Source organism: Schistocerca gregaria, chromosome 5 (genome assembly GCF_023897955.1).
Source record: "Schistocerca gregaria isolate iqSchGreg1 chromosome 5, iqSchGreg1.2, whole genome shotgun sequence".
NCBI classification, from domain to species: domain Eukaryota; kingdom Metazoa; phylum Arthropoda; class Insecta; order Orthoptera; family Acrididae; genus Schistocerca; species Schistocerca gregaria.
The window spans coordinates 258,350,081-258,374,500 of record NC_064924.1 but is presented as its reverse complement, the minus strand read 5'-3'; the positions used below and the strand labels follow the sequence as shown (position 1 = coordinate 258,374,500).

The 24,420-nt window shown below is 42.9% G+C and overlaps 1 protein-coding gene across 1 annotated transcript; it reads left to right on the top strand.

Annotated features, from left to right (window-relative positions):
• Positions 1 to 2,396: 2,396 nt before the first annotated feature.
• Positions 2,397 to 23,840, top strand: LOC126272644 (ejaculatory bulb-specific protein 3-like). The gene is made up of 3 exons (XM_049975635.1): positions 2,397 to 2,609; positions 16,142 to 16,353; positions 23,466 to 23,840. The coding sequence occupies exons 1-2, from the start codon at positions 2,429 to 2,431 to the stop codon at positions 16,336 to 16,338; spliced, it is 378 nt and encodes a 125-aa protein (XP_049831592.1). The 5' UTR covers positions 2,397 to 2,428; the 3' UTR covers positions 16,339 to 16,353; positions 23,466 to 23,840.
• Positions 23,841 to 24,420: the final 580 nt, after the last annotated feature.

Genomic DNA, 24,420 nt, shown 5'->3' with positions numbered 1-24,420 from the left:
CGTAACTTGTCCACCCGATTTTTGAACCTTCTCAATTGCAAGCACATTTCGTACGATGGTGGAATGATCTCAGTTCATTATATTTGCCAGTTCTCGAGTACACTGACGTGATCCATTGAGGATTAATACGTTTAAATGCTCTACATCAAACCCCAAAGGTCTTCCTGAACGTGGAGAGTCAGTAATCACAAAACCATCCTCTTAAAACGTGAAAACCATTTTCTTTCCGTGCTCCTGCTGTCACCTTCTACCGAACTCAAACGAAAGAATACATCGGAAATATTCCGATTTCTTCACTTGACACTACATTTACTTATGTCCACAACTACACTAACAATCTCGTAATGAGAAATGACCGTATGTACCGAACTCAAACGAAAGAATATATCGGAAATATTCCGATATTTCCCCTTGGCACTACATTTACTTATGTCCACAACTCCACTATCTTGAAATGAGAAAATGACAGTATGTAACCTCAGACAGCATCAATGAACAACCAAAAAATAACACTCGATAAATAAACCCATAGCAGACGGAATACCAACATCCAAAGAAAAACGCTACAAACTTATGCAACAAATTAACATTTTTGTGTGTTTGTATTAAAATGAACATTTAACTCAAGAATAGAGCAAAAATAGTTGCTCTTAGCCAACACATATAAAAGGTATTGTCCTCATTTTTGGTACGGGAGAATCTAGTGTTTTAAGACCTATAAGGGCATATAGTGGTACTGTTTCATTGCCTACAGAGAGAAGAGGTAACTGCAGACGAAAACGAAAAAGCACCTCCAGAACTGGACAAACTCTACTTAGAAACAGCAGACGTCGTCTTGAGAAGACCAGTAAGAACCTTCAGAAAGGTTTATTGGCTGCTGGAGTTGAAATGAGTCTTCAACGGTACGGCGTAGGTTTCTTGACTGTGGGCGAAGACATGAAAGCCTGTAAAGGAGAAGTTGTTAAATCTGCAATGAAGAAAGAAAAGTTTAGAATGGTCTAAAATATTTAAGTCTTAGATCTACTGTGATTGGAAAACTGTAATTTTCGTTTTTCTACATTACACAGCAACGGTTGTTGGGCAATGCACCCATGATGCGTTGAGAGCTGGGCATCTTCATCAGGAAAAAAATGTTTCAGGTTTCTTCACTCATGTGGCCCTGGGACCCAAGATTTAGTTGATGGCACGATAAATTCAACTAAATACATGGAACGCCTTGGGAGCAGGATTGCGCCATTCCCACAGACGTTTGCAGTTGGTGGTGGAACATTTCAGCATGACCTGTCCCCATGTGACACCTGTAAAACAGTTAAGACTTTCGTGGAGGTAATCAGCATTGATGTGCTGCAATGGGTTTAGTAATTCCTGAGGCTTAAGAAACACGTGCTCTAACCTGTTCGAATCTATGCAAAAACGTGTTCAGAAGCTCATTAACCCTAGAAATACCAAAGCATTTTCTACAACACGTAATAGCAAATTGGGGGGGGGAGGGGAGGGGGTATTTTGTGCCCATAATCCCAAAAAACTGTTAAATGTGTATAGCTTTTATTAATATTGCAGTTTTTAAATAGATACTGATGTATAAGTAAGGCATAATGTTTACGTCATGAGGAGGGGTAACTATAAGAATTTTTAATAATAAATATTCAGTTAATTGTCGTTGATTTTCAATCACAGCATGCTTTTTAAGGTTATTTAGATATGTAACCAGAGTCCTGAACCTGAAAATCTTAATATGACGGTGATGCAAGAAATCTAATTCACTACTAAAGCTTAGTTTTTTAGTCAAGTTCTACTGAAAATTTTGAAACAAGCGTGGAATCTGATACAAAAGCTCATTGAACACAATACTTTTTTTTCAAAATTTTAAATTACATAGTACCAGAATGGATTACCTTATTTTCAAAAGGGGAGCACAAAGTACCCTCTCATCCATCCAATTTGTATTTGGGGGGATCAAGGAGATAGGACCACACTTTAGTTATTAATCTTCAGTGGCTACCAAGGGTACTGTAGGTACATACAGTGGTAAAAGCGCGTAGGAAGAGTTTGTGGAGGTATGTATAGTGGTAAATGTGCATACTAAAAGTTAAACCATCTTGTCCCAATCTATTTTCACTCTACTGTATGTCACTGATTTTTATTGGGAAGAGAGTGAAGCATTCTCTGAGTAACGAAAAAAAAAATCCTGCTGCTGCGGTAATAGTGCTGTCTCATAGACCGACAGCGTGGTTTTTCTGTCCAGATTGCATAGGACGCGCGAATTGAGTGGAGACCTTGAGCAAATGAAGAGTGTCGCGGGAGAGGCGGAAGCGCAGTACGCGTGAGCGCAGCCGAGCGTGGTCCGCGACTGATGGCGGTTCCTACGGCTGACGGGCCATCCTATAAGAAGCGCCGCCGGCCGCCACGTTCCGACAAAGCTGCAGCCATGTGGACAGCCAAGCTGGTGGTGGTGGTGGTGGCGGCTCTTGTAGCGGCGGCCTCTGCCCAGTTCGGGGGGACGGACCCCGGCGGCCTGCTCAACGACCCGGCTGCGCTCACCCAGATCATACAGTGCCTGCTGGCCAACTCGGACTCAGGTTGCTCGCTACAGGGACGTCTGCTCAAGAGTAAGCGCTCGCTGGTCATTACCGCACGTTACAAACGCATTTTTCAGTTCAGCAGCTGAGTCTGAGGCTAACTTCCAACATTTATTATAAGTTACTCTAGCTTTCGACAGCTGCCTCTGCAGACGTCATTAGGAGTAAAATGCATTGACTGCCGAGGCTGGTACGGTATTTTTCTCATATTTGTGTCATTGTAGTAGCTGGAAACATCCAGAGAGGGTCAAACTGACGCGTACTCTGAAAGGATGAAAAAAAGCGCAGCCATTGCGGTTCCGGCGCGCAGCGGAACGAACGGCCGGCGCCACGTGTGAAACTGTGGCACCTGCCTCTCTACAAACACCAGCCATCCTTATATGTTTTCACTCTACGTCCAAGGCCTGCTCTCGCACCCCAGTGCACCTCGCACCCCCGCTGGACCTGATAGGATACCAGTTCGATTTTACAAAGAGTATGCGGAGGAACTTGTCCCCCCCCCCCCCTTTCTTGCAGCGGTGTACCATAGGTCTCTGGAAGAGCGTAGCGTTACAAAAGATTGTAAAAGAGCAGAGGTCATCCCCGTTTTCTAGGAGGGAAGTCGAGCAGATGTGCAGAACTATAGACCTATATCTCTAACGTCGATCAGTTGTAGAATTTTGGAACACTTATTATGTTCGAGTATAATGACTTTTCTGGAGACTAAAAATCTACTCTGCAGGAATCAGCCTTGGGTTTCGAAAAAGACGATCGTGTGAGACCCAGCTCTCAGTATTCTTCCACGAGAATAAGAGGGCCATAGACACGGATTCCCAGGTAGATGCGGTGTTTCTTGACTTCCGCAAGGCGTTTGATACAGTTCACTTCAGTCGTTTAATGAAAAAAGTAGGAGCATGTGGACTATGAGATCAATTGTGTGATTGGATTTAAGAGTTCATAGATAACAGAACGCAGCATCTTACTCTCAATGAAGCGAAGTCTTCCGAAGTAAGAGTGATTTCATGTGGGCCGCAGGGGAGTGTCGTAGGACCGTTGCTATTCTCAATATATATAAATGACCTTGTGGATAATATCGAAAGTTCGCTGAGGCTTTTTGCGGATGATGCTGTAGTAAATCGAGAGTTTGTAACAATGGAAAATTGTACTGAAATGCAGGAGGATCTGCATCGAATTGACGCATGGTGCAGGTAATGGCAATTGAACCTAACTGCAGACAATTGTAATGTGCTGCGAATACATAGAAAGAAAGATCCTTTATCATTTAGCAACAATATAGCAGGTCAGCAACTGGAAGCAGTTAATTCCATAAATTATCTGGGGGTATGCATTAGGAGTGATTTAAAATGGAATAATTATATAAAACTAATTGTCGGTAAAGCAGATGCCAGACTGAGATTCATTGGAAGAATCCTAAGGAAATGCAATCCAAAAACAAAGGAAATAGGTTACAGTATACGTGTTCGCCCACTGCATAAAAACTGCTCACAAGTGTGGGAACCGTACCAGATAGGATTGATAGAAGAGATAGAGAAGATCCAACGGGGAGCTGCGCACTTCGTTACAGGATCATTTAGTAATCGCGAAAGCGTTACGGGGATGATAGATAAACTGTAGTAGAAGAGCCTGCAAGAGAGACGTTCAGTAGCTCGGTATGGGATTTTGTTGAAGTTTCGAGAACATATCATAACTGAGGAGTCAAGCAGTATATTGCTCCCTCCTACATATGTCTCACGAAGAGACCATGAGGATAAAATGACAGATATTAGAGCCCACTCTGAGGCATACCGACAATCTTTCTTTCCGCAAAAAATACGAGACTGAAATAGAAGGGACAACCGATGGAGGTACTCAAGGTACCTTCAGCCACACACCGTCAGGTGTTTTGTGGAGTATGGATGTAGATGTAGATGAAAATGTGTCCTTGGTGTGCGTTATATTACTTGCAGTATACTCAGCTCTCGGCTGCCTCCTTTATGATGGAGTACTAGTACGAAACGCATCATTCGAGACTTTCGTGTTTTCAGTTTGTAATTTACGTCCGTTTCCCAAACAATGTTCAGCTAAAGTCAAGCTTCCATGGCTGTTGCAGACTGCAGATCGACTGTGCTGGGAAATAATTGTTAAAAAGAGTTCGATACTTTGCCCTATTCTGATTTAATTAGCACTGAGTTTAGGCAATCACGTCGTTGTGCGTGCAAATCCAAGCAGCCTGGCTGAGGTGGTGATATTCCTTGCTGCAACGGAAAAAAATTAAACAAAATAGGCAGAAAACCATTGGACGGTAGCGAGTTCTTTCCTTGCTACCGTCTAATGTATAATTTATGTACCACTCTCTTGTTCTGCGTTAGGAATTCAGACGAAGATTACGTTTGGCAACACCGTCTGTGGCAGGCTGCTCGTATTTTCGCGCGCAATGATCTGGTTGCTTGACTTTTTTAAAATCGGGAACGGTGCAACGTAACGAATTATCAGCAAAACCTAGCCTCCAACACTCTCACAGGCCTTTCAGACTGTATCTGACCACCCTGCATAGATTCTACCGCATTCACAGCTGACTCCAACACATAAGGCTCTCTTCGATCTGTTGTTGTTGTTGTTGTGGTCTTCAGTCCTGAGACTGGTTTGATGCAGCTCTCCATGCTACTCTATCCTGTGCAAGCCTCTTCATCTCCCAGTACCCACTGCAACCTACATCCTTCTGAATCTGCTCAGTGTAGTCATCTCTTGGTCTCCTTCTACGATTTTTACCCTCCACGCTGCCCTCCAATACTAAATTAGTGATCCCTTGATGCCTCAGGACATGTCCTACCAACCGATCCCTTTTTCTGGTCAAGTTGTGCCACAAACTTCTCTTCTCTCCAATCCTATTCAATACTTCCTCATTAGTTATGTGATCTACCCATCTAATCTTCAGCATCCTTGTGTAGCAGCACATTTCGAAAGCTTCTATTCTCTTCTTGTCCAAACTATTTATCGTCCATGTTTCACTTCCATAAATGGCTACACTCCATACAAATACTTTCAGAAATGTCTTCCTGACACTTAAATCTATACTTGATGTTAACAAATTTCTCTTCTTCAGAAACGCTTTCCTTGCCATCTCCAGTCTACATTTTATATCCTCACTACTTCGACCATCATCAGTTATTTTGCTCCCCAAATAGAAAAACTCCTTTACTACTTTAAGTGTCTCATTTCCTAATCTAATACCATCAACATCAGCCGACTTTATACGACTACATTCCATTATCCTCGTTTTGCTTTTGTTGATGTTCATCTTATATCCTCCTTTCAAGACACTATCCATTCCGTTCAACTGCTTTTCCAAGTCCTTTACTGTCTCTGACAGAATTACGATGTCATCGGCGAACCTCAAAGTTTTTATTTCTTCTCCATAGATTTTAATACTTACTCCGAACTTTTCTTTTCTTTCCTTCACTGCTTGCTCAATATACAGATTGAATAACATCGGGGAGAGGCTACAACCCTGTCTCACTCCCTTCCCAACCACTGCTTCCCTTTCATGTCCCTCGACTCTTATAACTGCCATCTGGTTTCTGTACAAATTGTAAATAGCATTTCGCTCCCTTCATTTTACCCCTGCCACCTTCAGAATTTGAAGGAGAGTATTCCAGTCAGCGTTGTTCCCCTGAGTCTACAAATGCTAGAAACGTAGGTTTGCCCTTCCTTAATCTAGCTTCTAAGATACGTCGTAGGGTCAGTATTGCCTCACGTGTTCCAACAGTTCTACGGAATCCAAATTGATCTTCCCCGCGGTAAGATTCTATTAGTTTTTCCATTCGTCTGTAAAGTATTTTGCAGCTGTTTCTTATCAAACTGATAGTTTGGTAATTTTCACATCTGTCAACACCTGCTTTCTTTGGGATTGGAATTATTATATTCTTCTTGAAGTCTGAGGGTATTTCACCTGTCTCATACATCTTGCTCACGAGATGGTAGAGTTTTGTCAGGACTGGCTCTCCCAAGGCCGTCAGTAGTTCCAATGGAATGTTGTCTACTCCGGGGGCCTTGTTTCGACTCAGGTCTTTCAGTGCTCTGTCAAACTCTTCACTCAGGATGGTATCTCCCATTTCATCTTCATCCTCTTCCATTTCCATAATATTGCCCTCAAGAACATCGCCCTTGTATTGACCCCCTATATACTCCTTCCACCTTTCTGCTATCACTTCTCTGCTTAGAACTGGGTTTCAATATGAGCTCTTGATGTTCATACAAGTTGTTCTCTTATCTCCAAAGGTGTCTAATTTTCCTGTAGGCAGTGTCTATCTTACCCCTAGTGAGATAAGCCTCTACATCCTTACATTTGTCCTCTAGCCATCCCTGCTCAGCCGTTTTGCCCTTCCTGTCGACCTCATTTTGAGACGTTTGTATTCCTTTTTGCCGTCTTCATTTATTGCATTTTTATATTTTCTCCTTTCATCAATTAAATTCAATATTTCTTCTGTTACCCAAGAATTTCTACTAGCCCTCGTCGTTTTCCCTACTGCTGCCTTCACTACTTCATCCCTCAAAGCTACCCATTCTTCTTCTACTGTATTTCGTTCCCCCATTCCTGTCAATTGCTCCCTTATGCTCTCCCTGAAACTCTGTACAACCTCTGGTTTTTTTAGTTTACCTATGTCCCATCTCCTTAAATTTGCCACCTTTTTGCAGTTTCTTCAGTTTTAATCTACAGGTCATAACCAATAGATTGTGGTCAGAGTCCACATTTGCCCCTGGAAATGTCTTACAATTTAAAACCTGGTTCCTAAATCTCTGTCTTACCATTATATAATCTATCTGAAACCTGTCAGTATCTCCAGGCTTCTTCCATATATGCAGCCTTCTTTTATGATTCTTGAACCGAGTGTTACCTATGATTTAGTTGTGCTCTGTGCAAAATTCTACCAGGCGGCTTCCTCTTTCATTTCCTTGCCCCAGTCCATATTCACCTACTATCTTTCCTTCTCTCCCTTTTCCTACTATCGAATTCCAGTCACCCATGACTATTAAATTTTCGTCTGCCTTTACTATCTGAATAATTTCTTTGATTTGATCATACATTTCGATCTATGCCGTCTTTAACTAGACGTAATAATGTCGTGTACTGGAGGCGGCTCCGAAAACTGGTCTCAGCCCTTATCTCTGCACCCCATGTCTTAACTTATCTTTCTTCAGGCATGTCACCGAGAAAGACTCTGAGGACACAGTCGCTAACTGTCCAGCCAAAGTTACCAGGCAATCGGATCAGATTCGATGTGACTACAGTAGAGTTTGTTCCGGATTCTGTAATTTTCTCGGCATATGAACTGTTCCACGAAATTTCAGGCGAACTGCCGGATGCCAATGTCTCGGTGCCACAGTATTTCGACCCTGTCCTCGGGAAACTTTCAAGTGTACACTGTCGAAAGTACACTGAGCTCCATTATGTAACACACTGCTGGTGAATGAGTGGATTATTAATCATTTGTCAGTGCGCATACATTGCTTTAGAATATGTGCTTAGCCGGACGGGTGTACGAGCGGTTCTAGGCCCTTCAGTCTGGAACCGCGCGACTGCTACGGCCGCCGGTTCGAATCCTGCACTGGGCATGGATGTCTGTGATGTCCTTAGGTTAGTTATGGAACTGATGACCTCAGACGTTAAGTCCCATAGTGCTCAGAGCCATTTGATATGCGCTTCTCCAGCAAAATTGAGCGCTTGTGCCATTGAGCAACCTGGTGAAACTCCGCCTCGTTGATATCAGATCGATCATCTTCACACACACACACACACACACACACACACACACACACACACACACACACACACGGTAAAATCTCAGAGCGACTGACCCACAGTTCTAGTCTCCACTAGAAACTTTATATCACCTGAGGGACAACAACAGCATCTGTTTAGACACTTTTAGCAGGTTCCGAGTGGTGAACCGTGAACCAAAATGTAGGTCGCCTTACCAAACTGCGGGTCGCTGTGTGCAGGTGTGTTGCCGCAGCTGCTGCAGTCCAACTGCGCCCAGTGCAGCGAGGCGCAGCGCCAGGACGTGGCCAACGTGCTGCGCCACCTGGTCAACGAGAGGCCGGAGGAATGGCAGCGCCTCGCCGCCAAGTACGACCCGGCGGGCACGCTGCGCACGCAGCACGGCGACGAGTGGCGCGCGCGCGGCGTCAACATGTAGCCGCGCCACTAACACGTGAGTTGCCACCGTGTACCGCCTGTGTTTCTATGAGCCGCTGGTCAACACCAGCTAATGTCCCATCAGAGATGTGGCGCAGCTAGTGTGTACCTACAACGATGAGTCGAAATATTTTGACCCTTGCTTTAATAGCATGTTGGAATGCAGTGTAACACTTGTTCTGCGTATCAGAAATACTACAAGTTTTTGGGGGTTTCCGGAGATATGAGGCACAGATCACGCCATCTCAGTACATTGCTGGCCAGTGATTTGGAAGAGTGGTGCACAGTAGCATCCCAGATATGTTTCTGAGGGTACAGATTCTGCTAAATTAATGGCCGAGACATGTTCACCGCCATGCACTTACGAACCTTTGGCAATGTTCTAGCTTTGTGACACAGACAGTTGTCGCGCTGGCAGATGACATCGCCGTCAGCGAAAACGTAAAACATGAAGGTGGTTCGCAGTAACGTCCACATATACCGCAGTAATAATTACTACCACATATGAAGCACAAGCCAAGGTGAGCGTCCCCCATAGCATGGCATTGCCTCCATCGGCGTGTGGTGCACGCGGCTCGGGGCACACGACTTCAGCAGACGTTCGCCTGGATGATGGCGTATTTGGACACGACCTTCGATCTGGTGCAACCAGAAGTGTAATTCTTTTAACCCAACGGCTGGTTTTAATTGGTCTTGATGTTGCCATGATGGTTTGCGTTGATATTGACTTCGACCTAGCGAAACCAGAAAAGTCATTCTTCCGACGCGGCAGCCGGTTTCTTGTGGTCCACAGTCGAATATCGAAGATCCGTCCCCACTGCAAGCGTAATAGACGATGTAGTAGGGTCACCAGGAAATAAACTGACTGCTCCGGAGCAGAGCCCCATTTTCAGAAGTATGTGCCTAATATTGTTCGAAATGCATCTACCTGCACGAGGTACCATTTTGCCATCTGATCCGGTAGACATTTCCGCCTAAGCGGCTAAGCCCCCAACCTCCACTTTCTGTGATGGGACGAGTTCGTCCAACGCCTTGTTGCCTACCCGTGGTTTCACCGCAATTCTACCAGTTTCTAAAACTGTTCACGAGAATACAACGCAAACAGCCTAAAGGAGCCTGTCTACTATAAGGTTCCCTTCGTTTAAGTTCGTTGTCAATGAATTTCTCAATATGCAGCCCATCTACATACTGCCAACGTTGCTTCTGTGTAGCAGAAGTTGCACATGGACGCACTAATTTTTTCTCCCCATGCGATTTCCCAAGTTTTTGTGTTCCACAGAAAGTAACAGTGGCCGTCGAGTTAGTTCGGAGGAGGATGTGCACCTGCAAACACATTTCCATGATGGCATTTACTATCCTGTATAACAGTGGGATTAATGTACTGACAGATATATCGATTACTTTTGAAATAATATTCAGTCTACTTATCCTGCCTCGGGCATGGATGTGTGTGATGTCCTTATGTTAGAGGGGTTTAAGTAATTCTAAGTTATAAGGGACTGATAAACACAGCAGTTAAGTACCATAGTGCTCAGAGCCATTTGCACCATCTTCACTTGAACTAAAAAGTTCAACGTTTACAAAAATACATTTCCATCAGAGACTGGAGCAATTCTTAAGTGATACTCGATGAAGTTCAGAGCTTCAACTAAGGTCACGACCTGGGACAGAGCTGTCCCATGCCTCACTCTATATTGACCTCAGTTTAAAGGTGCTGTAGTCCTGAGAGAGAGGGCGTGCTTCTTTAACCATCCCAATGGTCGTTGCTGATTGTAGGGAGCCGTTGCTGATTTCTGTGGTATCGATGCATGCTGATGACAGTAGTGTGGCACCACGATCTTTGGACGATACTACACACGTAAACGTGTCACTTTGTCGATTTATATTACTACGCTGAATGCATAGACCAAAGGGTTCATACTCCACTGCCATGACTGAAGTGAGCAGTGCCACTTACACATCAGTTACAGTGCTCGGAGGCGACCAGTCTTATCTTTTAATGGGATGCGTAATATAAAAGGCATTATGAATAATACATAAGGAAAATATTGCTTTCTCCCAGCCCCACATATTCGAAGTAAAATTACTTCCACCACCTTAACATAAAGTTCACACTACGTAGCTCGTTCCAGATTGCATGGAACGTTATCACTTCAGTGTGAAGAGACCCCACCCGTGGGGTAGAAACTTCGATCGTATGGGGGAAATATACTGAGAAGACTTTACCTTTAAAGTTTACTTATGTCCATTCAGTCAGGAATCTGCTTAACAGTTAGAACTCTGCAAATTTTTCCACGATCGCGTCGGTCATTGTTGTTCCCTATTATTCTCTAACCGGATGGTTAAAGCGATCTCTTAGACACCTCGTAGCCAATCGTAAAGGGTGCATCTGTGATAGTCCCGGCTCGGAAAATCTCTGGTGTATAAGCAGGTAGTCTAGTTCGTGAATTGGATTCCACTAACATAGCTGCGGTGCTAAATTTTCTACATAACATACCCAGACCTCAGTCCTGCTTCGAAACATAATTTAGACAACATTGGCTATAGGTTCTATTCCTACAGTTAATCATCTTTAAGTTGAATCTGTCTCCACTTATTTTCCACTCCTCTTACTCTCATGTGGTTTATTTTTTTTTTTTTTTTTTTTAGATGTTGCAGTTTGCTGCTCCGACAACGTTTATCTCGATTCTTTACCACATTTCGTAGCTCTCACTCAGTCCCCCCTAGTCGAAGTCTTCCTCAATATCCACAGTTTACAAGAACGAGTAGGCTGTTAGTTTACACTTTTGTTTCCTAATAATTTATTGACTTATTCGCAAGTGACATCTAACCGGACACTCCACCTCTTTTATATTACTTTGGATATCATGCACATGTTACATAATGTTTTACTTTTGATATAGACTCTAGCAGTTAGAAAGAGTTATGAGTTAAATGCATGCAGCAGAACAAAATTCAGCTATAAATATATTTCTGAAGAACAGGTAATACAAATGAATTACAGATAGGTAAATTTAGACCATGGGTCACGATAATGAACGTCACTTATAACATTGGCGTCAATCAATACGATTTTGGAACATGTACCGTGTTTGAATACATTATAAAGAAAAGTACAAGAAAACGATCTGATGACACACATTCAGGACATAGTCAAAAAATACCTTTCTCCTAATACACAACTAGCTCTTTATTCTAACGAAGTAATGAGTGATACCGACAAGAGGTTTCAAGCGGATATTCCATAATTCTAGATTTACAATACGCTCTTGGTATAATTCCTCGAAAGAGTATGGATGTAGATGTAGATGAAAATGTGTCCTTGGTGTGCGTTATATTACTTGCAGTATACTCAGCTCTCGGCTGCCTCCTTTATGATGGAGTACTAGTACGAAACGCATCATTCGAGACTTTCGTGTTTTCAGTTTGTAATTTACGTCCGTTTCCCAAACAATGTTCAGCTAAAGTCAAGCTTCCATGGCTGTTGCAGACTGCATATCGACTGTGCTGGGAAATAATTGTTAAAAAGAGTTCGATACTTTGCCCTATTCTGATTTAATTAGCACTGAGTTTAGGCAATCACGTCGTTGTGCGTGCAAATCCAAGCAGCCTGGCTGAGGTGGTGATATTCCTTGCTGCAACGGAAAAAAATTAAACAAAATAGGCAGAAAACCATTGGACGGTAGCGAGTTCTTTCCTTGCTACCGTCTAATGTATAATTTATGTACCACTCTCTTGTTCTGCGTTAGGAATTCAGACGAAGATTACGTTTGGCAACACCGTCTGTGGCAGGCTGCTCGTATTTTCGCGCGCAATGATCTGGTTGCTTGACTTTTTTAAAATCGGGAACGGTGCAACGTAACGAATTATCAGCAAAACCTAGCCTCCAACACTCTCACAGGCCTTTCAGACTGTATCTGACCACCCTGCATAGATTCTACCGCATTCACAGCTGACTCCAACACATAAGGCTCTCTTCGATCTGTTGTTGTTGTTGTTGTGGTCTTCAGTCCTGAGACTGGTTTGATGCAGCTCTCCATGCTACTCTATCCTGTGCAAGCCTCTTCATCTCCCAGTACCCACTGCAACCTACATCCTTCTGAATCTGCTCAGTGTAGTCATCTCTTGGTCTCCTTCTACGATTTTTACCCTCCACGCTGCCCTCCAATACTAAATTAGTGATCCCTTGATGCCTCAGGACATGTCCTACCAACCGATCCCTTTTTCTGGTCAAGTTGTGCCACAAACTTCTCTTCTCTCCAATCCTATTCAATACTTCCTCATTAGTTATGTGATCTACCCATCTAATCTTCAGCATCCTTGTGTAGCAGCACATTTCGAAAGCTTCTATTCTCTTCTTGTCCAAACTATTTATCGTCCATGTTTCACTTCCATAAATGGCTACACTCCATACAAATACTTTCAGAAATGTCTTCCTGACACTTAAATCTATACTTGATGTTAACAAATTTCTCTTCTTCAGAAACGCTTTCCTTGCCATCTCCAGTCTACATTTTATATCCTCACTACTTCGACCATCATCAGTTATTTTGCTCCCCAAATAGAAAAACTCCTTTACTACTTTAAGTGTCTCATTTCCTAATCTAATACCATCAACATCAGCCGACTTTATACGACTACATTCCATTATCCTCGTTTTGCTTTTGTTGATGTTCATCTTATATCCTCCTTTCAAGACACTATCCATTCCGTTCAACTGCTTTTCCAAGTCCTTTACTGTCTCTGACAGAATTACGATGTCATCGGCGAACCTCAAAGTTTTTATTTCTTCTCCATAGATTTTAATACTTACTCCGAACTTTTCTTTTCTTTCCTTCACTGCTTGCTCAATATACAGATTGAATAACATCGGGGAGAGGCTACAACCCTGTCTCACTCCCTTCCCAACCACTGCTTCCCTTTCATGTCCCTCGACTCTTATAACTGCCATCTGGTTTCTGTACAAATTGTAAATAGCATTTCGCTCCCTTCATTTTACCCCTGCCACCTTCAGAATTTGAAGGAGAGTATTCCAGTCAGCGTTGTTCCCCTGAGTCTACAAATGCTAGAAACGTAGGTTTGCCCTTCCTTAATCTAGCTTCTAAGATACGTCGTAGGGTCAGTATTGCCTCACGTGTTCCAACAGTTCTACGGAATCCAAATTGATCTTCCCTGCGGTCAGATTCTATTAGTTTTTCCATTCGTCTGTAAAGTATTTTGCAGCTGTTTCTTATTAAACTGATAGTTTGGTAATTTTCACATCTGTCAACACCTGCTTTCTTTGGGATTGGAATTATTATATTCTTCTTGAAGTCTGAGGGTATTTCACCTGCCTCATACATCTTGCTCACGAGATGGTAGAGTTTTGTCAGGACTGGCTCTCCCAAGGCCGTCAGTAGTTCCAATGGAATGTTGTCTACTCCGGGGGCCTTGTTTCGACTCAGGTCTTTCAGTGCTCTGTCAAACTCTTCACTCAGGATGGTATCTCCCATTTCATCTTCATCCTCTTCCATTTCCATAATATTGCCCTCAAGAACATCGCCCTTGTATTGACCCCCTATATACTCCTTCCACCTTTCTGCTATCACTTCTCTGCTTAGAACTGGGTTTCAATATGAGCTCTTGATGTTCATACAAGTTGTTCTCTTATCTCCAAAGGTGTCTAATTTTCCTGTAGGCAGTGTCTATCTTACCCCTAGTGAGATAAGCCTCTACATCCTTACATTTGTCCTCTAGCCATCCCTGCTCAGCCGTTTTGCCCTTCCTGTCGACCTCATTTTGAGACGTTTGTATTCCTTTTTGCCGTCTTCATTTATTGCATTTTTATATTTTCTCCTTTCATCAATTAAATTCAATATTTCTTCTGTTACCCAAGAATTTCTACTAGCCCTCGTCGTTTTCCCTACTGCTGCCTTCACTACTTCATCCCTCAAAGCTACCCATTCTTCTTCTACTGTATTTCGTTCCCCCATTCCTGTCAATTGCTCCCTTATGCTCTCCCTGAAACTCTGTACAACCTCTGGTTTTTTTAGTTTACCTATGTCCCATCTCCTTAAATTTGCCACCTTTTTGCAGTTTCTTCAGTTTTAATCTACAGGTCATAACCAATAGATTGTGGTCAGAGTCCACATTTGCCCCTGGAAATGTCTTACAATTTAAAACCTGGTTCCTAAATCTCTGTCTTACCATTATATAATCTATCTGAAACCTGTCAGTATCTCCAGGCTTCTTCCATATATGCAGCCTTCTTTTATGATTCTTGAACCGAGTGTTACCTATGATTTAGTTGTGCTCTGTGCAAAATTCTACCAGGCGGCTTCCTCTTTCATTTCCTTGCCCCAGTCCATATTCACCTACTATCTTTCCTTCTCTCCCTTTTCCTACTATCGAATCCAGTCACCCATGACTATTAAATTTTCGTCTGCCTTTACTATCTGAATAATTTCTTTGATTTGATCATACATTTCGATCTATGCCGTCTTTAACTAGACGTAATAATGTCGTGTACTGGAGGCGGCTCCGAAAACTGGTCTCAGCCCTTATCTCTGCACCCCATGTCTTAACTTATCTTTCTTCAGGCATGTCACCGAGAAAGACTCTGAGGACACAGTCGCTAACTGTCCAGCCAAAGTTACCAGGCAATCGGATCAGATTCGATGTGACTACAGTAGAGTTTGTTCCGGATTCTGTAATTTTCTCGGCATATGAACTGTTCCACGAAATTTCAGGCGAACTGCCGGATGCCAGTGTCTCGGTGCCACAGTATTTCGACCCTGTCCTCAGGAAACTTTCAAGTGTACACTGTCGAAAGTACACTGAGCTCCATTATGTAACACACTGCTGGTGAATGAGTGGATTATTAATCATTTGTCAGTGCGCATACATTGCTTTAGAATATGTGCTTAGCCGGACGGGTGTACGAGCGGTTCTAGGCCCTTCAGTCTGGAACCGCGCGACTGCTACGGCCGCCGGTTCGAATCCTGCACTGGGCATGGATGTCTGTGATGTCCTTAGGTTAGTTATGGAACTGATGACCTCAGACGTTAAGTCCCATAGTGCTCAGAGCCATTTGATATGCGCTTCTCCAGCAAAATTGAGCGCTTGTGCCATTGAGCAACCTGGTGAAACTCCACCTCGTTGATATCAGATCGATCATCTTCACACACACACACACACACACGCACACACACACACACACACACACACACACACACACACACGGTAAAATCTCAGAGCGACTGACCCACAGTTCTAGTCTCCACTAGAAACTTTATATCACCTGAGGGACAACAACAGCATCTGTTTAGACACTTTTAGCAGGTTCCGAGTGGTGAACCGTGAACCAAAATGTAGGTCGCCTTACCAAACTGCGGGTCGCTGTGTGCAGGTGTGTTGCCGCAGCTGCTGCAGTCCAACTGCGCCCAGTGCAGCGAGGCGCAGCGCCAGGACGTGGCCAACGTGCTGCGCCACCTGGTCAACGAGAGGCCGGAGGAGTGGCAGCGCCTCGCCGCCAAGTACGACCCGGCGGGCACGCTGCGCACGCAGCACGGCGACGAGTGGCGCGCGCGCGGCGTCAACATGTAGCCGCGCCACTAACACGTGAGTTGCCACCGTGTACCGCCTGTGTTTCTATGAGCCGCTGGTCAACACCAGCTAATGTCCCATCAGAGATGTGGCGCAGCTAGTGTGTACCTACAACGATGAGTCGAAATATTTTGACCCTTGCTTTAATAGCATGTTGGAATGCAGTGTAACACTTGTTCTGCGTATCAGAAATACTACAAGTTTTTGGGGGTTTCCGGAGATATGAGGCACAGATCACGCCATCTCAGTACATTGCTGGCCAGTGATTTGGAAGAGTGGTGCACAGTAGCATCCCAGATATGTTTCTGAGGGTACAGATTCTGCTAAATTAATGGCCGAGACATGTTCACCGCCATGCACTTACGAACCTTTGGCAATGTTCTAGCTTTGTGACACAGACAGTTGTCGCGCTGGCAGATGACATCGCCGTCAGCGAAAACGTAAAACATGAAGGTGGTTCGCAGTAACGTCCACATATACCGCAGTAATAATTACTACCACATATGAAGCACAAGCCAAGGTGAGCGTCCCCCATAGCATGGCATTGCCTCCATCGGCGTGTGGTGCACGCGGCTCGGGGCACACGACTTCAGCAGACGTTCGCCTGGATGATGGCGTATTTGGACACGACCTTCGATCTGGTGCAACCAGAAGTGTAATTCTTTTAACCCAACGGCTGGTTTTAATTGGTCTTGATGTTGCCATGATGGTTTGCGTTGATATTGACTTCGACCTAGCGAAACCAGAAAAGTCATTCTTCCGACGCGGCAGCCGGTTTCTTGTGGTCCACAGTCGAATATCGAAGATCCGTCCCCACTGCAAGCGTAATAGACGATGTAGTAGGGTCACCAGGAAATAAACTGACTGCTCCGGAGCAGAGCCCCATTTTCAGAAGTATGTGCCTAATATTGTTCGAAATGCATCTACCTGCACGAGGTACCATTTTGCCATCTGATCCGGTAGACATTTCCGCCTAAGCGGCTAAGCCCCCAACCTCCACTTTCTGTGATGGGACGAGTTCGTCCAACGCCTTGTTGCCTACCCGTGGTTTCACCGCAATTCTACCAGTTTCTAAAACTGTTCACGAGAATACAACGCAAACAGCCTAAAGGAGCCTGTCTACTATAAGGTTCCCTTCGTTTAAGTTCGTTGTCAATGAATTTCTCAATATGCAGCCCATCTACATACTGCCAACGTTGCTTCTGTGTAGCAGAAGTTGCACATGGACGCACTAATTTTTTCTCCCCATGCGATTTCCCAAGTTTTTGTGTTCCACAGAAAGTAACAGTGGCCGTCGAGTTAGTTCGGAGGAGGATGTGCACCTGCAAACACATTTCCATGATGGCATTTACTATCCTGTATAACAGTGGGATTAATGTACTGACAGATATATCGATTACTTTTGAAATAATATTCAGTCTACTTATCCTGCCTCGGGCATGGATGTGTGTGATGTCCTTATGTTAGAGGGGTTTAAGTAATTCTAAGTTATAAGGGACTGATAAACACAGCAGTTAAGTACCATAGTGCTCAGAGCCATTTGCACCATCTTCACTTGAACTAAAAAGTTCAACGTTTACAAAAATACATTTCCATCAGAGACTGGAGCAATTCTTAAGTGATACTCGATGAAGTTCAGAGCTTCAACTAAGGTCACGACCTGGGACAGAGCTGTCCCATGCCTCACTCTATATTGACCTCAGTTTAAAGGTGCTGTAGTCCTGAGAGAGAGGGCGTGCTTCTTTAACCATCCCAATGGTCGTTGCTGATTGTAGGGAGCCGTTGCTGATTTCTGTGGTATCGATGCATGCTGATGACAGTAGTGTGGCACCACGATCTTTGGACGATACTACACACGTAAACGTGTCACTTTGTCGATTTATATTACTACGCTGAATGCATAGACCAAAGGGTTCATACTCCACTGCCATGACTGAAGTGAGCAGTGCCACTTACACATCAGTTACAGTGCTCGGAGGCGACCAGTCTTATCTTTTAATGGGATGCGTAATATAAAAGGCATTATGAATAATACATAAGGAAAATATTGCTTTCTCCCAGCCCCACATATTCGAAGTAAAATTACTTCCACCACCTTAACATAAAGTTCACACTACGTAGCTCGTTCCAGATTGCATGGAACGTTATCACTTCAGTGTGAAGAGACCCCACCCGTGGGGTAGAAACTTCGATCGTATGGGGGAAATATACTGAGAAGACTTTACCTTTAAAGTTTACTTATGTCCATTCAGTCAGGAATCTGCTTAACAGTTAGAACTCTGCAAATTTTTCCACGATCGCGTCGGTCATTGTTGTTCCCTATTATTCTCTAACCGGATGGTTAAAGCGATCTCTTAGACACCTCGTAGCCAATCGTAAAGGGTGCATCTGTGATAGTCCCGGCTCGGAAAATCTCTGGTGTATAAGCAGGTAGTCTAGTTCGTGAATTGGATTCCACTAACATAGCTGCGGTGCTAAATTTTCTACATAACATACCCAGACCTCAGTCCTGCTTCGAAACATAATTTAGACAACATTGGCTATAGGTTCTATTCCTACAGTTAATCATCTTTAAGTTGAATCTGTCTCCACTTATTTTCCACTCCTCTTACTCTCATGTGGTTTATTTATTTTTTTTTTTTTTTAGATGTTGCAGTTTGCTGCTCCGACAACGTTTATCTCGATTCTTTACCACATTTCGTAGCTCTCACTCAGTCCCCCCTAGTCGAAGTCTTCCTCAATATCCACAGTTTACAAGAACGAGTAGGCTGTTAGTTTACACTTTTGTTTCCTAATAATTTATTGACTTATTCGCAAGTGACATCTAACCGGACACTCCACCTCTTTTATATTACTTTGGATATCATGCACATGTTACATAATGTTTTACTTTTGATATAGACTCTAGCAGTTAGAAAGAGTTATGAGTTAAATGCATGCAGCAGAACAAAATTCAGCTATAAATATATTTCTGAAGAACAGGTAATACAAATGAATTACAGATAGGTAAATTTAGACCATGGGTCACGATAATGAACGTCACTTATAACATTGGCGTCAATCAATACGATTTTGGAACATGTACCGTGTTTGAATACATTATAAAGAAAAGTACAAGAAAACGATCTGATGACACACATTCAGGACATAGTCAAAAAATACCTTTCTCCTAATACACAACTAGCTCTTTATTCTAACGAAGTAATGAGTGATACCGACAAGAGGTTTCAAGCGGATATTCCATAATTCTAGATTTACAATACGCTCTTGGTATAATTCCTCGCAAGAGGTTTCAAATCACATTGTGGGACTATGGAATATCGTCTCAGTGATACGACTGAATTCGTGATTTGTTGTCATAAGTCACAGGCCGTAGTAATTGACAGAAGATTATCGAGTAAAGCACAAGTGATACTTGGTGTTCCCCAAGGAAGTGCTACAGGCCCTCTGCTGGTTTACATAATATGAATGATTTAGGAGACCATTTACCGTCTTGGAAGGTCATCAGAAGATAGAAACCAACTAGAAAATGATTTATAAAAGATATCTGGATGGTGTGAAAAGTGGTAGCTTACACTAAATAATAAAAAATGGGAGGTCGACCCCTTGAGTACCAAAAGGAATCCATCAAATTTCCGTTACACAATAAATCACGAAAAGCTAAACGCCGTCAATTCATTTAAATACTTAAGAACTACAATTACGAACGACTTAAACTGGATCTATCACATAAATAATGTTGTTGAGCAAGGAAACCAAAGACAGCGTCTTGTTGGCAGAACACTTATGTTAGAAGTTGCAACCGATCTACTACAGAGACTGCCTACACTACGCTTATCCGCTCTTTGTTAGAGTATATCTGTGTGGTATGGGATGTTAACCGGATAGGATTGGTGAAAGAAATCGAAGAAGTTCCAAGAACAGCAGCTTCTTTTATATTATCGCGAAATACGAGAGAGAATGTCACGGTTATGATTCGCGAGTTGGGCTGGCAATCATTACGAGTAAAACAAAGACTTTTTCGTTGCGGTGAGATCTGTTCACAAAACTTCAATCTCCAACGTTCACCTCAGGCAAATGCTTCGTGAAATCCAGTACAGACGGAGAAGTGATCATTGCAATAAAATAACCGAATTCAGGGGTTGTCCCTCGAAAATATTTAATTGTTCGTTTTCCCGCGCGGTCTTCGAGAATGGAACGGTGCAGAAATAGAATGAAAGTAGCTCTATGAATACACTGCCAGGCACTTCAGTGTGAAATGCAGAGTAGTCATGTAGATGTGGATGTAAAGGATTTAGTGAAAGAGATGTGTGCTAGGACACAGGCAATGAAGAGAGGAGAAAAATGTCTCTTAGCTGGTTGAGAAATGAAACGAGGGACAATCGTAACCGGTGGTTTAAAAATTGGATCCACTTTTGATACACATAAATGTCCATACATATGCTAATTTGTAAAGGAGATATTTAGAAATAGACAAAAACAAATTACTTACTTTAATGCAACTAGCCTTCAGCGTAAAGGGAACATTGTTCTAGGGCACATAATTGCACCTTCACTCGAGGACATATCAGAGTCGTGTCTTATTTGGTTTTGGCTAACGTAGATGAGAATAGTGGATGTGTTTATAGTGTCAAGTCACTTAGAATTTTATGGTGATGGAGAAGACGGTGAATCCTGGTGCCGACACATAGCCTATTCCTCTCGCTTCTCCATGGGGATAGATGGATACCCATCAACAGACATGTCCTTACAACATGAGACACTACGATAAGGTTTGGATTTAATCCAGAACATTGGCCCAAAGTCTGGAGATAATGTCACCACCATCCTCCCTTTGCCATCTAAATACAGGAGGTGCAAACTTTTTCCACACTCATGAATCTAGCTGGGTCACCTCCGAATCGAATGCCACCAGAGGGGCGTTCGTTACCAACCTGGGTTACGGACGCAGACGGGCACTCACAACTTTGATACCACAGAAGAAAATGTCCCAGAATTAGTTTTTCTGTGTTTTTTTATTCATCGAAGAGACAGTGAAATGTAAAGTCAGGTCACTACCACACGCTACAGGAATGAAACGACTTACTCACGAACGTCTGTGGACGTGTCATTTTGGTACAGGAGTGAAAGGCGCTCGCCCATCGCGTCCCCGGAAGATGACGTCGTAAGACATATCAGTCCCTACACGAAGAAGGAAAATTAAAGAGACCTTTGGAGAAAAGAGAACAACTTGTATGAATTTTAAGAGCTCAGATGGAAACCCAGTTCTAAGAAAAGAAGGAAAAGCAGAAAGGTGGAGGGAGTATATAGAGGGCCTATACAAGGGCAATGTACTTGAGGACAATATAAGGGAAATGGAAGAGGATCTAGATAAAGACGAAATGGGAGATTCGATACAGCGTGAAGAGTTTGACGGAGCACTGAAAAACCTGAGTCGAAACAAGGCCCCGGGTGTAGACAACATTCCATTAGAACTACTGACGGCCTTGGGAGCGCCAGTCCTGACAAATCTCCACCATCTGGTGAGCAAGATGTATGAGACAGGTGAAATACCCTCAGACTTCAAAAAGAATATAATAATTCCGATCCCGAAGAAAGCAGGTGCTGACAGATGTGAAAATTACCGAACAGTCAGTTTAATAAGTCACGGATGCAAAATACTAACGCGTATTCTCTACAGAATTCTCTGCAGACGAATGGTAGAAGCTGACCTCGGAGAAGATCAGTTTGGATTCCGTAGAAATGTTGGAACACGTGAGGCAGTACTGACCCTACGACTTATCGTAGAAGCTAGACTAAGGAAAGACAAACCTACGTTTCTAGCATTTGTAGACTTAGAGAAAGCTTTTGACCATGTTGACTGGAATACTCTCTTTCAAATTCTGAAGGTGGCAGGGGTAAAATACAGGGAGCGAAAGGCTATTTACAATTTGTACAGAAACCAGATGGCAGTTATTAGAGTCGAGGGGCATGAAAGGGAAGCAGTGGTTGGGAAGCGAGTGAGACAGAATTGTAGCCTGTCCCCGATGTTATTCAATCTGTATATTGAACAAGCAGTGAAGGAAACAAAAGAAAAATTCCGAGTAGGTATTAAAATCCATGGAGAAGAAATAAAAACTTTGAGGGTCGCCGATGACATTGTAACTCTGTCAGAGACAGCAAAGGACTTGGAAGAGCAGTTGAACGGAATGGACAGTGTCATGAAAGAAGGGTATAAGATGAACATCAACAAAAGCAAAACGAGGATAATGGAATGTAGTCGAATGAAGTCGGGTGATGCTGAGGGAATTAGATAAGGGATCACCAATTTGGTATTGGAGGGCAGCGTGGATGGTAAAAATCGTAGAGGGAAACCAAGAGATGAATACACTAAACAGATTCAGAAGGATGTAGGTTGCAGTAGGTACTGGGAGATGAAGAAGCTTGCACAGGATAGAATAGCATGGAGAGGTGTATCAAACCAGGACAGGACCGCAGCAACAACAACGAAGAAGCATATGGTGAACACATACTTCATATGAATTAAGAATTGAATAAGTAGGCTAGGGAAACAATATTGAGGCATCTTGTTTTCGGTGGATTGCCGCCTTTGATCCAAAAGTATTTACATTCTACCAGGATTTTCTACGATGTTACTGGTCTGCTTACATGACTTAATCAACATGCTTCTTACCAGCATCTGCACTGCTACATTCTTCATTCACAGCTGGGAATTTATCCTTTCGAGATTGAAAGTCCTGTTTAGTTGATGGTTTAGCGCTTTCTTCCTAGAGTGTACAATATTTTCTTGGTTCCTGCCTACGTAGTGAAAATGATAATCGTAAGAAAAAACAGAGAGCTCGCACGGAAAGATTTAAGAGTTTACTTGTCCCACGCAATGTTCGGGAGCGGAACGGTATAGAAATAGCTTGATGGTGGTTCGATGAACCCTCTCCCATTAATTATGACTTGTAGAGTAATCATCTAAATGTAGATGTAGATGTAGATGATCTGTCAACCATATATTTTTTGATGGATTTCGGAGCTATAATATGAATTTTAAAGTATAAACATGTTTCATTACTTTCTAAAGTTGTGTACAATATTCATTTGCAGAACTACTCATGAGAGAATTGTTTTGTTTACAGGTTGAGGTTTCATAGAAAAGCACCATACTCGTAAACCACCAATGAACTTGCGGTCAACGCTCACAACACTGGAGTTCACCAAGTTGAACCACACCAGCACCTCCGAAGCATCTGACGTAAAGGAACGTTATTTCCTTCAAAGCATGTATGCTATTGCCACTATCTGGTACTCACCAAATTGCACCTTCGCGTCAGGTAGCTGATGAAGTGACTGACATGAAACTAGTGACATGTACATTAAAATACGTCTGTGGACGCCAAAGAAATATGTAGTTATGTTTATTGCGTGCACGCCGAGCACTCACGGCCGTTTTAGTGAAATTCTGTATAACGATTTTTATTATCTAAGAAATAAAACTCAGAATAAACTTCTGATTCAAATGGTGGCAACCCAACGACTGTAATTTAATGCTTTTCGGCTATAGAAATGACTCTTTGTATACGAAAACATCTAGCGATCCGAAACTGCATACATAATTCTGCTGCCACCTTCACTTCTACGACCAGCGATTCAGTTGAGAAAGATATACTAACAGTTTGTCGGTCGACAGTGAAGTCTCACATACCTGAAGGTAACAAATATTATACGTGATAGGAAACTGACACCATTTTTTAAACTGATGCTGTGAATTGTGAATGAAGGAATATTTCTCAAACTATGTTTACAGTAATCCATGTATACATCAGCACACTCTACTGCAACGTGAAAATTGATTAAGTTTATACTAACGAGACGGAATTATTCACCGTATTTTAAATGGTTATATTCTTAACAGCTGCCTAAAACTTTTAGATTAAAAGAGAATGATGCTCAACATACAGCATATGGTCTCTCATGAACCAGCAAATTACTCCAATACCTAATGAGGGTGTTGATTTACAAGGCACACGAAGAGAGACATGAGTAAGCTCATAAGGCAAAGAATCAAAGAGATGTTCACGAGAGTAGAGCCAT

Excerpts from the sequence above, each read along its gene's own strand:
- LOC126272644 (XM_049975635.1), top strand. The coding sequence starts at position 2,429 with ATGTGGACAGCCAAGCTGGTGGTGGTGGTGGTGGCGGCTCTTGTAGCG. Across the intron at positions 2,610-16,141 it reads ACAGGGACGTCTGCTCAAGA|GTGTGTTGCCGCAGCTGCTG; the intron begins GTAAGCGCTCGC and ends CGCTGTGTGCAG.